We start from the raw sequence: 15,726 nt of genomic DNA on the forward strand, positions 1-15,726 counted from the left end.
CGTACGTAAACTTGAATAAAATTCTCATAAGATTTGCTCGCATTTGATCACGTAAGCGTTTTCTTTTGCTGTCGCAGTTGCTAGGAAGCCCACAGCGGTCATGTCTTTATAAACACCTATTTCGTGATTGTCATGCGTTAGTAAGCTTACTCAGGCTTTAATTAAATGTGTACGAAAATGTTCACTAGAAAGGGGTCGTAAACTTATTCATAACAACTGAATAGACTATATTTGGGGGCCGAGCTTCTAGAGCATGCACAATCTCGAAGGTAACACGCACCTTTCGCCGTTCTCGCTTTACACAAAGTCCACGTTCCCGGGTTTGCTTCTGAACCGTAGATCATCTTGCCGTTGACTAGGCTTTGTAAGTAAGTTCACTACTTACCATTTTGTGTATCTTGTGAGAAACTTTGCCTGCGTAGAGACGCATAGGAAGCCATTTCTTGAGTACGGCTTCTCGAGGCTACGAGACTGCTGTTCAAGCTGAATTCGCCTGATTTACACTTTGAGCAGATGAACGTGGAGTGGAAAGACAGAATACTCATTGCTTAGCGATGGAAGTTTTGTCAGAAGAAGATTTGTGCTAAGAGAACCCATTCGGGGTAACCGAACGTGACGCACTGTGACTGTCTGTGTGGCCGAAAACTAGCACAAATTTCCCCCATCTAGCGTTCTTGAACCGTGGAACTGTGAAACTATGTACCTTGTCGAACTAGAGTCTGCAGAATTTTGTCTAGCCTATCCGACTCGTCAACGAAGGCGGTGAGCTCATGAGCTTACATCACTTGATGTACTTTGGCCTGATTCTTTGTTTGCTATACAGAGAAATTGTCTTGGCTGCTTTCAGTCGAATTGCACAATGTATCAAGCACATTTCTCTACTCAAAACCTGTAAAACTTGATTTCATCATTTGGCAATCGGTACGTGCGTTGAGTGGGAATGCCTTTCCTGGCAATTAACTCGGACTCTGCAGATGCAAGGTCTTGTTCGAGAAATCTAATCTTGTTTTAAAGTTCCAGTATTTCATTTGCTTGCTGTTCAATTATTCGACCTAAACCATCAGCTTCAGCGTCTGACATTTTTGACAATTAACATATTCATATTTGAGATCACTACTATAGACATGTCTTGATCAACTGCAAATGAGGTAGAACAGTCTCTGCTTTCTGATTTAGGCATTAAAGCTATGGAATAGTGCGTATGTGTTGAGTTATCTTAGACATAAACTGTTTCTGGGACTTGTAGGACTACTAATTGTAAACAGACTACAGAGTATGTGTACTGTACTCTGATCTGCGTCAGTGTACTTATCGAGAGCAAGTTATCACAGTACGAACTTCGTCTTGGCCAATCACATATATGTATATACAGGAGCAAGCTAGATTGCCCAGAAACAACACGGAACGTCTACATGTCTGGCTAAACCCGAAATGGGTTCCCAGGTGGCATGATTTCACTTGCCAAAACTAATCCATCTCTAGGCAATGAGTAGTCTGTGCTTCCACTAGACCTGTATCTGTTCAGAATGTGAATCAGGCGACTTCAGCTCGAACAGCAGTCTCTTACCCTCGAGAAGCTGTACTCAACAAATGGCTTCCTACTTGTCTCTGCGCTGGCAAAGTCTCTCACAAGATGCACGAAATGGTAAGTATTGAACTTACTTACAAAGCCTAGTCAACGGCAAGATGATCTATAGTTCAGAAGCAGATCCGGAAACGTGTACTTTGCGTCCAGCGAGATTGGCGAAAGGTACGTGTTGCCCTCGCGATTGCGCATGCTCTATAAGCTTCGCCCCAAATATCGTCTAGACGTAGGAGGAGATGCAATACAAGCTTGTTAGTAAGGAGTTAGAATATTTGATTTTACGACCAAAAAATTGACATTTATTAATTTCACGTTTTGTATACAAATACCCCTTTGTCACTTCTTTCCATAGCATGCATCTGTGCATCTACATAGAATAGATGTAGGACTCAAATAAAATGGTAATTTTTATTTCATTTTTAGATTCACAAACAAAGTGTTAAAATTTGATTACCCGTTTGATTTACGCTTTTACACCCTCTTAGATATAGTCTTAGAACAAATTTACGTAGGCAGACCAAATCCGCGTACGGAAAACCGCGACTCTTGTGACGTCCGGGTAGGACCAAATCTGCTCGCGTCAAATTTGGTCCGCGGGAATGAAATCCGCTAGTACAGCCGGCACACTGTTTGGCTACTTGCAATTGCATGGTTTCCAAGTTTGATTGTAATCAATAACCCCAGATTATAATTACGCTCATTTGACTAATAATAGCTCTACTGCGCAAAAGTGTGCTGCAACAAAAATTTTCGAATGTTTGTTTTCCCTGACTGCATGTACCCTAAACAAATTTTAATTTTAATTTTTGGTGAATTTCCCGTTGAGATATTGACGTGCAACGTAGTAGGCGAAGCTTAATCGTGACGTAAGACAAGAAACCCTTCGGCAATACTCTACCTATTACAATAGACTCATGTCACGACTATCAGCAGAAGAAGGCGATATTCTAAATCCAGATATGCACAGTGATGACGACGGCAGCTTGCTGTTGCCTTACATCTGGTCATCCAGTGAAGCCAGCTGACGTACGTCGTCCGTTGCACTAGGAAGTGAAGACAGCGCTAGCTTAACATCTGCTCATGACGCTGACCAACCTGAAGAGAAACGCCTCTTATACCCTATAATTTTGAAACTAGTGACACGGAGAACACGTACAGTGAGTCTGATCCTAAGATTTATTGAAAGGCTAGACGATTTGTCATGGTAAGGTTGAACAAGAAATGATCGAGAAATGCTCGAGTAGAGCTTTCACCTTCGTCAATAAATATACAGTTACTCTTGCGGAAACTGCGCGCTAATGAACACTGGCCGGGATTCCGTATGCTGTCAGGAGATTCCAGAAGTTGCCTAGCCAGGAAAATAAATGATGTTGCCTGCTTAATGTAGATCCAGGTCTCAGATGCATTTTATCGCATCCTCGTTTTTCTTCAGTCTATCTCGACGTTTGGGTGCTTCAAACCATCTACTATCAATATCGTCAGAGCATGGAGCTAAAGATGATGGTCCAATACATGAGTCAGGCTGCAACCACTTCCCTAGAAATAAGCCTGTCTTGCATGCATAAAATTTACTATATTTTGTGTGTGCAATCATGACTTTTGTAGTTGTGTATGTGTAGGAGGTAACGTTGCACAGCCTATCGTCAATTTAAAAGGCCGTGTTGGGAATGGCTAGAAAGGAGCATTAGAGTGGTGCTGCCCTCCTGTGCAGTAGTTAAGATTAGAGAAAGACTTCCTTCTGAGACTGAAACCTATACTGGGTTTCGTCTTCTTCACTTATGAGTGTTGTCAATATACTGAAAGGGTTGTGTTATAATAAGGTATTTTGAATCGACTCTGAGACTTCATGATGGCGTCAGATTTATCTGGGTGGTCAGAACTGCTGCTGAGTGGTAGTGGTGCCTGATCCATTTCAACCATCGTGGTCTGATCAGCCATGTACTGAAAGACCATAGCAAAGAGTTCATCAACATAACCTAAACTATAGTCTATAATTATAAATAGTTAGTCTAAAAATCAGCATACAATTTGTTACCATACCTGTTGTTTACCAAGAGTTTTCTAACAATATGCCCTCCTTTATTATACTTGGGATACTGAACGGAGTATCTTAGTTTCCCTCTCTTACTACTTGCATGTACTCTTGAACCATTTTCAATATAATGCAGTGCAGCCAGGTATAGTCTGCAACAGCAAATGTACCATGAGATGTTATTATTTGTTAATGAAGACACAAACATGATACCTTGATACCATTCCTGAATATGAGAATCCAGTGGATTTTGGCGCAAAGTGTATTAACACGCCATAAAATGCCTCTAAGCATGAAGTTTGATGGGATGTTGATATTTGGGCAATATCATAACAAAAAGATATATTTTGAATGATAGCAGTAATCTTCTCACTGACTTTTGTATCTAAATTGCCAAATGGTCATTAGTAGTCAAAGACATTGGACACTATATCATTACTCACGTGGCTTGAACCACTTTTCTTTCTTGATCAACCAGTCAATGGCCCATTCCTACATGAAGGGTAAATTTCTCCATGTCCGTGATGACTATTATGTATATGGTTGTTCAGTGATATCCACTTGGCTTTGATCTCATCTCCATTACCATTTGGTGTTGAGGCTGCACACCAATACAAGTGGTTCAGTAAGCTCTTTGTCCGCTGTCCAACAAGTTCACAGTCTTTCAGTTTTGCTACTGCCTCAACCTTCTTGCGAAAAGCTAAAACAATAGCACCATGACTAAGCGCAGAATAGTCCAAATTGATTTTAGCCTTTACATTTAGCAATGTGCCAAGCATCATAACGGTGACGTGTCATTGGCAAGTTTTCACGAACCCACATTGATATTTGCCTGTGTGTTTGTCGGTGACCAGGACTCCTACTTCAAGTTGCTTCTGGCGCCGAGAATCAATTGCTCTCACCAGACCTTCTAGTTCCGTATGATAGCTGCTGTTAACTTCATTACTCTATGGCCATTAAAACTCTCAAGACGATGAACGCAATACTGATAAAGTCAACATACCTGAACCAAATGAATGTCAGTTACTTTACGCTGTTCTAAGTTCATCACAGTGTATGAGCCAAACTTTGCACTGTGACCTGCGCTATCAGCTCTTCCATCACCACCAAGAATAAGAGTCTGAATAAGAATAAAAGTCCAATTTTTTTTAATTTCTTAATTAAATTTACTTGTAAACTTAAAGCGTTTCAGGGCAGACAATACATACAAAGCAAGAGAAATATCAAACATTACTAAATAACTGTTTATTTAAACTATTTATAAGGAATATATCTTTGCAAGAATACAAAATTACGCTTCTAATTAAAGCTGACTGCACGTGTTAAATGCACACACTTTCTATTCCATAATTATTTTATTATATTTTATTTTAAATTTATGCTATGCTGCACTTATTCCAACAGTTATAATTCCACGCTAAATTTTTGGCGAGCGAAAAGAGCCCCTCTCTTAATTGTCACGTCAATTGATGTCGAGAAATAAATATATGCGTACGTTAGCACTTGCTGTATGGATTTACGGCAAAACGTACAGACGGATCGACAAAACGACAATGCCATATGAATGCAATTTGACTCCGTAACATATGCGCTAAAAATTGAAGCAAGGGATCCCTTGCGAGGGGTCGACTCAATTGTAATTTATTGGCGAGAAGAGTCAAACGACTCTCACTTTTGCTCGCTTACGCGACTAAAGAGCATAGGAGACTGATTTGTGACAAACGGAATAAAATAAAGAGCTAAAAAAAAGAATAAAAACCTGTCTTTTTAGTTTCCGCGCAACAACGTGACTACGCGACCATAGTTACGCGACTATCTCCGTAAACGAGTAAAACGATTAAAGCGTAAACGAAGAATTGAAGACAATCATAGTGTTTTGCGTTCAATTATCTGAACTCGGCGTTCAATTATCCGAGCAGGCAATCAATTATCCGAATTGCGCGTTCAGTTATCCGATTCGGGCATTCAATTATCCGATGTTCTGTCCTAATTAGAAGTAACAAATATGTAAATAATTATTTTAGTCGCACATTTCTTTCATGACGTCTTTCTATGATGCTCACTCACGTTTCAGCTGAACAATAAATGATTGATTCAAGAAAGTGGGAAGGCGAAATTGTGAAATTCGAGCTCTTGATTAGCTAAAAATTCACTACGACGCATGATGGACTGTTGCATGGTATCACGCAGGACGCACGGTTTACAAAGTATGCAGATTACACCACGATTGACGGAGCAAGGCGTTGTTGCAGGCTTCCTAGATATGCAAATTTAGTTCGCTCTCAACAGCTTATAGTTAGACTTTCGCGGAGACGTGGAACACCAAGATTAGTGAAAAGAAAATTATCGTACAACACACACTAAAAATTCACGCTAAAGTAAAGATTAATTACAAATTATTGCGCTTAGACAGCTGATAAATGATGATACTTGAGCAGCTGCCCAACAGCAGACTATGTAAGTTATTCAGGTTTCCATGATGTTGCACAACAGCTGTAAGCAACGGATACTTGAACACCGATTTCGGATCATTGAACGCAAAATACTATAGAAGAGCAACCGAAAGTCTGTTTTCTGAGTTTCCGCGTTTGTTTGACAAAACTATTGCTACGTAGCGCAATCATTGTTACACGAATAGATAAAGACAGAACACCATTGCTTGCCAAATGCAACTGTAACCGAGAATTTTATAGTATCTTGTCTCATTGTATTTGTATATATGATATATAATTTTATAAGCTATTGTCAAAATTTTAGAATTTTTGATTACCACACAAAAACATAAAGTTTGACAATGTATAAATATATATTTAAGTAAGCAAAATTTATGGTTTAGAGCTTATTTTAGCAAATTTAAAGAGAATAATTTCTCAACTTGTTTCCTGTAATATTTGCTCGTTGTGACAGAATATTTTCGATCTGACTGTTTCAACTGTTTGACAAGCCGTCGCTGTATGCGCCGTTTTTAAGGATTCCTGTCAATCAAAGAACTCTCTCGTAATTGGTCGATCGGCTTTCAGTCAAACGTCATCGACCTATTTGCCAAGCGTTCGGCAATTTTTTGTCATTCTACTTCTACCAGCAAGAGCAATCGCATCGTTTCTGCGTCTCTTTCTGCAAGTAAGTCTACAGCATAGCTCGCGGTGGTCGTTACTTTTGAGGTGCAGTTGGATGCATTGCGTGAGCGGGTGGTTGTTATAGCTAGCTGCTCATTTCTTTACTTACCATCGACAATTTTCTGAGTGCGGCGCTTGATTGTTACAGTTTGCTTCGCTTAGTAAAGTTTCACTCTTCAAAAACTAAAGCTGTTTCTTTCAGGTGAGCATTGAATTAACATGGCATCAAAAGGTGGCCGTAGTCCGGATATCTTAGTCACCCTTAGCCCAAGCAGAGCTCGGCAGAAAACCGGAATAGACAAGTAAACTAGTGGCTAAATAGTACGCAAACATAGTAAAAAAATTTCCTTGTTGTTGTTGTTTTGATTATTTTAGATTGACAGAACTGATAGCAGAACTCCAACAAGGACACACACCAAATGCAAGGAAACTGCAAGATACGCTGACTTACGCTGCAGGTGTACTAAAGAACGTGACAAGCATGCCAGAGTAAAATACCGAAAAGCAGTATCGACGTCGTGTGATGTAATATGCTTCTAGTGTAAGAGAAGACGAGCTGATTATTTCTGAAGACGAGGATTCGGCGGCTACGAGGTGGGTCAACGGCACGTTTCGTCGGCGCAGCACCGGCGACGCTATGACTGACGAAAGACTCAAAGAATTACACGAGATCGGCAAGACGTTGCCTTTGTAAGTAATAAACATTACGTTTATTGTGTGCAACAATTGTCACTATTTGTGACAACAGAACAAACGAATGGATGGAACAACTCTTGCAGAAAGCGGATATCAAAGAATTCTTACAAGTACAGAATCTGCAATCTTATATTTTTGTGCGCGTGCGTCGTGATAAAATATATTTGATTGCCGATTGCAGGTGTCGCATCGTTGGACGTTCGACAGCATTGAATTGCGAGGGCTGACGACGAGACCATTACAGTGTATCGGATTCAAAGTATTTCAAGAGTACGACCTGATGTCGACATTGGCAGTAAGAATTAGATATGAACATAGTTGCATATATGGCTCAAAATTTACAAATTGCTTAACTTTGCAGATCAGTGCCAATGTTCTTCATCAATTTCTCACTGAGATTGAGAGAAAATACATTGATCCTAATAATCCGTATCACAACGAAACACACGCTACAGAAGTCACACAAGCAATGCATTCGCTCATAGCGAATACAAACCTACAAGTAAGATGCTATAGATATGTCTTTTGCCTTTAGACTTGCATTTTGTTTTTAGAATTGGTTGAGTAAACTGGAAATGTTGGCTTGCTTTCTGGCTGCCATAATTCATGACGTTGACCATCCGGGTACCACAAACGAGTTCAATGTCATTAGCAGGTAGGTGCATGTATTAGAAGGGTGTTTTCTTTTGGAGTCCCAATAATAATAATAATGAAATAATAATATGTCACCGCAGTGGCTTAGTGGTTAAGCGTGCTGTATCGACTTCTCTGCCACCGTACTGCCTGCAATCTATCTCGAATTGGCTAGTTGTTGATCGCAGTGTGCATGGACTACACAAAAACATGTATCCTGCTTACCTGCCGAGTTGGTAGATACCCAGATGGAATAAATACTATACTTGCACTTGATAGAGGGGCATAGCGACACATAATAATAATAATTTGCAATTCATTTTAGGACCGAGCTGGCTATTGTATACAACGACAAGTCGGTTCTCGAAAATCATCACTTGAGCACAGCGTTCAATGTGATGAATAAGGTGCGTATTGTGAATATGAGTAGAATTTGTTGTTATGCTTATTTGGCTGTCTGTTTAGGATTCATGCAACATTCTATCACGATTGAATACTTTAGAATTCAGGTATAGAACACATTGGAGTTATTACCAAATCTCATTTAACAATAAGCTTAATATTTATCAATTTAATAAATTAAACAGTATTTGTTTGATTATCAATTGGTTTTTTGTTTTCCTTTTTGTTTTTATTAGTTTGTTTACTTTTTGGTTTGACAGTTGATGTTTGCCTGTTGTTTGCTTGGTGTGTTTGTTTATTTGTTTGTTTGTTTCCAAGGTTAATCTTGGTCTGTTGCTTAGTTGTTATCGTTTGATTATTTGTTATGTGTTTGCATGTATTATTTACTAGTTGTTTTTGCTTTGTTTAAATCAAACTGTTTGTTTTGTTTGATTCTTGTTTTGCTCGGTTTTCTAGCTTGCTGGTCTGTTGGTTTGACGTTTGTATTTGATTATTTGTTTGCCTGTTTGTGGGTGTGTTGGTATTTTTTCTGGAGTGTTTGTTTGCTTGTCTGTTGGTTTACATTTTTTTTTCAATGTTTTGTTTGTCGGTTTGTTGGTTTGTTGTTTTGTTGTTCTTTGTTTGGGTATTTTTTATTTTGTTTTCTTGCTTGTTTGCATTTTTGTTTATTGCTTAGTCGGTGGTTTCTTTTCGTTTGCTAGATTTTTGGTTTGTTGGTTTGTTAGTTTGTTTTTAGTTTGTTTTTATATGCTTTTGTTGACTTATTTGCTTGTTTGTTTGCTTGTTGATATATTAGTTTGTTTTCCAAGTGGTTGGTTTTTTGTTTGCTAGTTTTAGTTTGCTGGTTTGTTGGTTGCTTTTGTTTGTGTTTTTATGTTTGTTAGTTAGTTTGTTTGCTTGTTTTTTGGATGTTTTGCTAGATTTTCTTGTTTGGTTGCTTGTTGGTTTGCTGGATTGTTGTTTTCTTGATGTACTGTTTGTCGGTGGATTCTTTTTAGTTTGCTAGAATGTTGTTTCTTTTTGGAGGTTTGATTGTGCTGTACCTTTTGTTGGTTATTTCTTTGATAGCTTGTGTTTGTATGTTTGTTTGCCTAGTTTGTTTGTTTGTCTGTTTGCTGTTTTGTTCCTTTGTTGTCTTGTTTGCTTGTTGGTTTCCGTTTTGTGCTAGCTCATTGGTCTGTTTTTGTTTGCTTGTTTGTTTATTTGTTTGCTTAGATTTTGTTTGTTGCTTCCATTTGCAGCAATGTCATGTATAAATGATGTGAAACAAATTCAAAAATACCAATAAAATTTTCCAGTATATTAGACTACCATGTATTTGTGTCTACTTAAATCATTACGATAATTTCTAACATATTATTAAGACAATATAATATCCATTGTTAGGGTGGTGCGGACAATGATCACCGAATTGGTGCTGGCAACTGATATGGAATTGCATTCTAGCCAACTGAAACAGATGGAAACCATTTTAGAGAACGATAAGCTAGAAAAGTTAGTAATCGGATTCGTCGGCACAATTGAAAGAAGATCGGTAATTAAAATATAAATATGTTTTAGCTGTCACAAGATACAGGTCATGTCCTGTTGTCTCCATTGGTGCGACATCTCTCATCCAATGCGAAGCAAAAAGGTGAACGAAAAGTTTACATATGATCTTCTCCAAGAGTTCCAAAAGCAGGTCTGTTTCCATCGAAGTGTGTGTGTGTGTGTGTGTGTGTGTGTGTGTGTGTGTGTGTGTGTGTGTGTGTGTGTGTGTGTGTGTGTGTGTGTGTGTGTGTGTGTGTGGCGCGTGTGTGTGGCGCGTGGCGCGTGGCGCGTGGCGCGTGTGTGTGGCGCGTGTGTGGCGCGTGGCGCGTGTGTGTGTGTGTGTGTGTGGCGCGTGGCGCGTGTGTGTGTGTGTGTGTGTGGCGCGTGGCGCGTGTGTGTGTGTGTGTGTGTGGCGCGTGGCGCGTGTGTGTGTGTGTGGCGCGTGGCGCGTGGCGCGTGTGTGTGTGTGTGTGTGTGTGGCGCGTGGCGCGTGTGTGTGTGTGTGTGTGGCGCGTGGCGCGTGTGTGTGTGTGTGTGCGTGGCGCGTGTGTGTGTGGCGCGTGGCGCGTGTGTGTGTGGCGCGTGGCGCGTGTGTGTGTGGCGCGTGTGTGTGTGTGTGTGGCGCGTGTGTGTGTGTGTGTGGCGCGTGGCGCGTGTGTGTGTGGCGCGTGGCGCGTGTGTGTGTGGCGCGTGGCGCGTGTGTGTGTGGCGCGTGTGTGTGTGTGTGTGGCGCGTGTGTGTGTGGCGCGTGTGTGTGTGGCGCGTGGCGCGTGTGTGTGTGGCGCGTGGCGCGTGTGTGTGTGGCGCGTGGCGCGTGTGTGTGTGGCGCGTGGCGCGTGTGTGTGGCGCGCGTGTGTGTGTGTGTGTGTGGCGCGTGTGTGTGTGTGGCGCGTGTGTGTGTGTGGCGCGTGTGTGTGTGTGGCGCGCGTGTGTGTGTGTGTGTGTGTGGCGCGTGTGTGTGTGTGTGTGTGTGTGGCGCGTGTGTGTGTGTGTGTGTGGCGCGTGTGTGTGTGTGTGTGTGTGGCGCGTGTGTGTGTGTGTGTGTGGCGCGTGTGTGTGTGTGTGTGGCGCGTGTGTGTGTGTGTGTGTGTGGCGCGTGTGTGTGTGTGTGTGGCGCGTGTGTGTGTGTGTGTGTGGCGCGTGTGTGTGTGTGTGTGTGTGGCGCGTGTGTGTGTGTGTGTGTGGCGCGTGTGTGTGTGTGTGTGTGGCGCGTGTGTGTGTGTGTGTGTGTGGCGCGTGTGTGTGTGTGTGTGTGTGGCGCGTGTGTGTGTGTGTGTGGCGCGTGTGTGTGTGTGTGTGTGGCGCGTGTGTGTGTGTGTGTGTGGCGCGTGTGTGTGTGTGTGTGTGGCGCGTGTGTGTGTGTGTGTGTGGCGCGCGTGTGTGTGTGTGTGTGTGTGTGTGTGTGGCGCGTGGCGCGTGTGTGTGTGTGTGTGTGTGTGTGTGTGTGTGTGTGGCGCGTGGCGCGTGTGTGTGTGTGTGTGTGTGGCGCGTGGCGCGTGTGTGTGTGTGTGTGGCGCGTGGCGCGTGTGTGTGTGTGTGTGGCGCGTGGCGCGTGTGTGTGTGTGTGTGGCGCGTGGCGCGTGTGTGTGTGTGTGTGGCGCGTGGCGCGTGTGTGTGTGTGTGTGGCGCGTGGCGCGTGTGTGTGTGTGTGTGGCGCGTGGCGCGTGTGTGTGTGTGTGTGGCGCGTGGCGCGTGTGTGTGTGTGTGGCGCGTGGCGCGTGTGTGTGTGGCGCGTGGCGCGTGTGTGTGTGGCGCGTGGCGCGTGTGTGTGTGGCGCGTGGCGCGTGTGTGTGTGGCGCGTGGCGCGTGTGTGTGTGGCGCGTGTGTGTGTGTGTGTGGCGCGTGTGTGTGTGGCGCGTGTGTGTGTGGCGCGTGGCGCGTGTGTGTGTGGCGCGTGGCGCGTGTGTGTGTGGCGCGTGGCGCGTGTGTGTGGCGCGCGTGTGTGTGTGTGTGTGTGGCGCGTGTGTGTGTGTGGCGCGTGTGTGTGTGTGGCGCGTGTGTGTGTGTGGCGCGCGTGTGTGTGTGTGTGTGTGTGGCGCGCGTGTGTGTGTGTGTGTGTGTGGCGCGTGTGTGTGTGTGTGTGTGGCGCGTGTGTGTGTGTGTGTGTGTGTGGCGCGTGTGTGTGTGTGTGTGTGGCGCGTGTGTGTGTGTGTGTGGCGCGTGTGTGTGTGTGTGTGTGTGGCGCGTGTGTGTGTGTGTGTGGCGCGTGTGTGTGTGTGTGTGTGGCGCGTGTGTGTGTGTGTGTGTGTGGCGCGTGTGTGTGTGTGTGTGGCGCGTGTGTGTGTGTGTGTGTGGCGCGTGTGTGTGTGTGTGTGTGTGGCGCGTGTGTGTGTGTGTGTGGCGCGTGTGTGTGTGTGTGTGTGGCGCGTGTGTGTGTGTGTGTGTGGCGCGTGTGTGTGTGTGTGTGTGGCGCGTGTGTGTGTGTGTGTGTGGCGCGCGTGTGTGTGTGTGTGTGTGTGTGTGTGTGGCGCGTGGCGCGCGTGTGTGTGTGTGTGTGTGTGTGTGTGGCGCGTGGCGCGTGTGTGTGTGTGTGTGTGTGGCGCGTGGCGCGTGTGTGTGTGTGTGTGGCGCGTGGCGCGTGTGTGTGTGTGTGTGGCGCGTGGCGCGTGTGTGTGTGTGTGTGGCGCGTGGCGCGTGTGTGTGTGTGTGTGGCGCGTGGCGCGTGTGTGTGTGTGTGTGGCGCGTGGCGCGTGTGTGTGTGTGTGTGGCGCGTGGCGCGTGTGTGTGTGTGTGGCGCGTGGCGCGTGTGTGTGTGTGGCGCGTGGCGTGTGTGTGTGTGGCGCGTGTGTGTGTGTGTGTGGCGCGTGTGTGTGTGGCGCGTGTGTGTGTGGCGCGTGGCGCGTGTGTGTGTGGCGCGTGGCGCGTGTGTGTGTGGCGCGTGGCGCGTGTGTGTGTGGCGCGTGTGTGTGGCGCGTGTGTGTGTGTGTGTGTGGCGCGTGTGTGTGTGTGTGTGGCGCGTGTGTGTGTGTGTGTGTGGCGCGTGTGTGTGTGTGTGTGTGGCGCGTGTGTGTGTGTGGCGCGTGTGTGTGTGTGTGTGTGTGGCGCGTGTGTGTGTGTGTGTGTGTGTGGCGCGTGTGTGTGTGTGTGTGTGTGGCGCGCGTGTGTGTGTGTGTGTGTGGCGCGCGTGTGTGTGTGTGTGGCGCGTGTGTATGTGTGTGTGGCGCGTGTGTGTGTGTGTGTGTGGCGTGTGTGTGTGTGTGTGTGGCGCGTGTGTGTGTGTGTGGCGCGTGTGTGTGTGGCGCGTGTGTGTGTGTGTGTGTGGCGCGTGTGTGTGTGTGTGTGTGGCGCGTGTGTGTGGCGCGTGTGTGTGGCGCGTGTGTGTGTGTGTGTGGCGCGTGTGTGTGTGTGTGTGGCGCGTGTGTGTGTGTGTGTGGCGCGTGTGTGTGTGTGTGTGTGGCGCGCGTGTGTGTGTGTGTGTGTGTGGCGCGCGTGTGTGTGTGTGTGTGGCGCGCGTGTGTGTGTGTGTGTGGCGCGCGTGTGTGTGTGTGTGTGGCGCGCGTGTGTGTGTGTGTGTGGCGCGCGCGCGTGTGTGTGTGTGGCGCGCGCGCGTGTGTGTGTGTGGCGCGCGCGCGTGTGTGTGTGTGGCGCGCGCGCGTGTGTGTGTGTGGCGCGCGCGCGTGTGTGTGTGTGGCGCGCGCGCGTGTGTGTGGCGCGCGCGCGTGTGTGTGGCGCGCGCGCGTGTGTGTGGCGCGCGCGCGTGTGTGTGGCGCGCGCGTGTGTGTGTGGCGCGTGTGTGTGGCGCGTGTGTGGCGCGTGTGTGGCGCGTGTGTGGCGCGTGTGTGGCGCGTGTGTGTGGCGCGTGTGTGGCGCGTGTGTGTGGCGCGTGTGTGGCGCGTGTGTGGCGCGCGTGTGTGGCGCGCGTGTGTGGCGCGTGTGTGGCGCGCGTGTGTGGCGCGTGTGTGGCGCGTGTGTGGCGCGTGTGTGTACGTGTGTGTACGTGTGTGTGTGTACGTGTGTGTGTGTGTGTGTGTGTGTGTGTGTGTGTGTGTGTGTGTGTGTGTGTGTGTGTTTGACATACACACTGCACAATTGAAATTGCATTTTTACTCACAGGGACAGAAAGAGAAAGCAATGGGTTTACCTATCTCGCCCATGTGCGAAGAAGACAATAAAAGCAATGTGTCTAAGAGCCAAACAAGTTAGACAATTGTGTTTAAATTAAAATCAAACTGTTAATACATGCAGGAAATCGTTTTGTAGCATTCATTGACAACGTTGTCAAACCGTTGCTCGATGTGGTCACACGTATAGTGCGCAAAGAACTCGTTAAAGACGACTCGTCTTCGTCCACGGTACGTTTGGGCGATCGAGACAAGAAAGCGACGGCAAAAGCAACGAGTGGAAACTATGAAGAGTGGATAAAAATAGTTACGGAGTCTTGTGAAGCTAATCTGAAGAATTGGGCGTCAAAAGAAGACGGACGAGAAACGAAAGATGAGACGCATGAACGTAGCAATTAGACGAGCCAAGACTAACAACTGATGTCATATTTATGGTATTGTGTCATAGGTGAGTACTTGGTTGAGTTTCCTAAAAGTTTAGGCTGTACTGAGATTGCCTAAGTGTTTGATACATTTGTATCATCTTGCATTGATTTATCAAATAGTTGTCTACAGATGCATCTCTAATTAATAAACAAGCATTTTTTCATGTCCTTGATTTGTTGATGTTAAAGGTTAGAGCTGTTGCATAGCCATACATCAACGCAATTACAACTAAAGCCAGGATGATCTTCGTGCACTTCAAACTCAGGAATTCGCTAAAATAGTGTTTCTCATAGTGGGGATACCTTCGTGAATTTTTATTGCAGCACACACTCTAACTTAGTAGAGCTACTATGTACCAGCCACATAAGCGTAATTCTAATTTGTTTCTTTGATAACGATAAAACTTCAAAATCAAATAACAAATGGTGCGCTGGTTTCTTGTTAAGTGTAAGAGGAGAGTTGAATTTTTAAAACCTGGACTCTGGACTGGACTGGATTCTGGCACAAGTCTAGACTTGCACAATTCGCGCTTGCGCTGAACGTAGAGACAAGATAGACAAGATAACCACAACCCACAGCTCAACTCAGCTCAACATAAACTTTAATTAGGTTTTACATATGTACTATCTAAGCCTGACCACTAAACAGTTATCTGAAATGTGTTCATCAAATGCTGTTTACCTAAGCCTGATCACTAAACAGTAATCTGAAAGGTATTCATCAAATGGTGTTCATGAGTAGAACAGAGCTGATGCAGAATGTCTGCAGGGATACGAATACTGGAAGAAACAAACTGTGGTTCCACAGCTTTGATGCATTCGATGTTACATTGGTAATGGCATACAGTTGGCCGCTTTGGATTAATTAGATTGCCAGTGATGACACGGAATGGACGCTGCTCTGCAAGAAAAACAGGCGAAAATGTAAAGCGGTCGCACTTACGCTATGCAATCAGATACGTAGTTTGTAGTTGCATGTTGTGCTTGCAATCACATCCTACATTTGTAGTTGCTGCAAGTCTATCCAATCAGTGTTATCATCAACAATAATCAGTACTCACAATCTGTCTAATTTAACCGGTGTCCATAACAGTATAGTTATTTCCCGAGGCGGTTGAGGATAATCACCTCTATAATTAGATCTTGCCTGCCACGCTTCCACAATTATCTGCTTGATGAAGGACTTTTGGGTCATTCGTGGTCCCTACAATCCATGCTCTAAGTATTACTTCTTGACCAGACATCC

At 45.3% G+C, this 15,726-nt stretch overlaps 1 protein-coding gene across 2 annotated transcripts; it reads left to right on the plus strand.

Moving 5' to 3' along the window:
• The first annotated feature begins 6,698 nt into the window (after nucleotides 1-6,698).
• Nucleotides 6,699-14,597, plus strand: LOC134184610 (probable 3',5'-cyclic phosphodiesterase pde-1). 2 transcript variants are annotated; one of them, XM_062652347.1, is made up of 15 exons: nucleotides 6,706-6,737; nucleotides 6,819-6,859; nucleotides 6,936-7,035; nucleotides 7,109-7,222; nucleotides 7,274-7,423; nucleotides 7,482-7,539; nucleotides 7,611-7,724; nucleotides 7,791-7,931; nucleotides 7,984-8,084; nucleotides 8,388-8,469; nucleotides 8,528-8,571; nucleotides 9,851-9,958; nucleotides 10,025-10,145; nucleotides 14,048-14,132; nucleotides 14,195-14,597. In XM_062652347.1, the coding sequence occupies exons 3-15, from the start codon at nucleotides 6,953-6,955 to the stop codon at nucleotides 14,452-14,454; spliced, it is 1,461 nt and encodes a 486-aa protein (XP_062508331.1). In that variant the 5' UTR covers nucleotides 6,706-6,737; nucleotides 6,819-6,859; nucleotides 6,936-6,952; the 3' UTR covers nucleotides 14,455-14,597. The 2 variants fall into 2 exon arrangements, with proteins under 2 accessions (XP_062508330.1, XP_062508331.1); XM_062652346.1 differs by lacking the exon at nucleotides 6,819-6,859 and having other exon boundaries at nucleotides 6,699-6,737.
• Nucleotides 14,598-15,726: the final 1,129 nt, after the last annotated feature.

This window comes from Corticium candelabrum, chromosome 9, assembly GCF_963422355.1.
Source record: "Corticium candelabrum chromosome 9, ooCorCand1.1, whole genome shotgun sequence".
NCBI lineage: Eukaryota > Metazoa > Porifera > Homoscleromorpha > Homosclerophorida > Plakinidae > Corticium > Corticium candelabrum.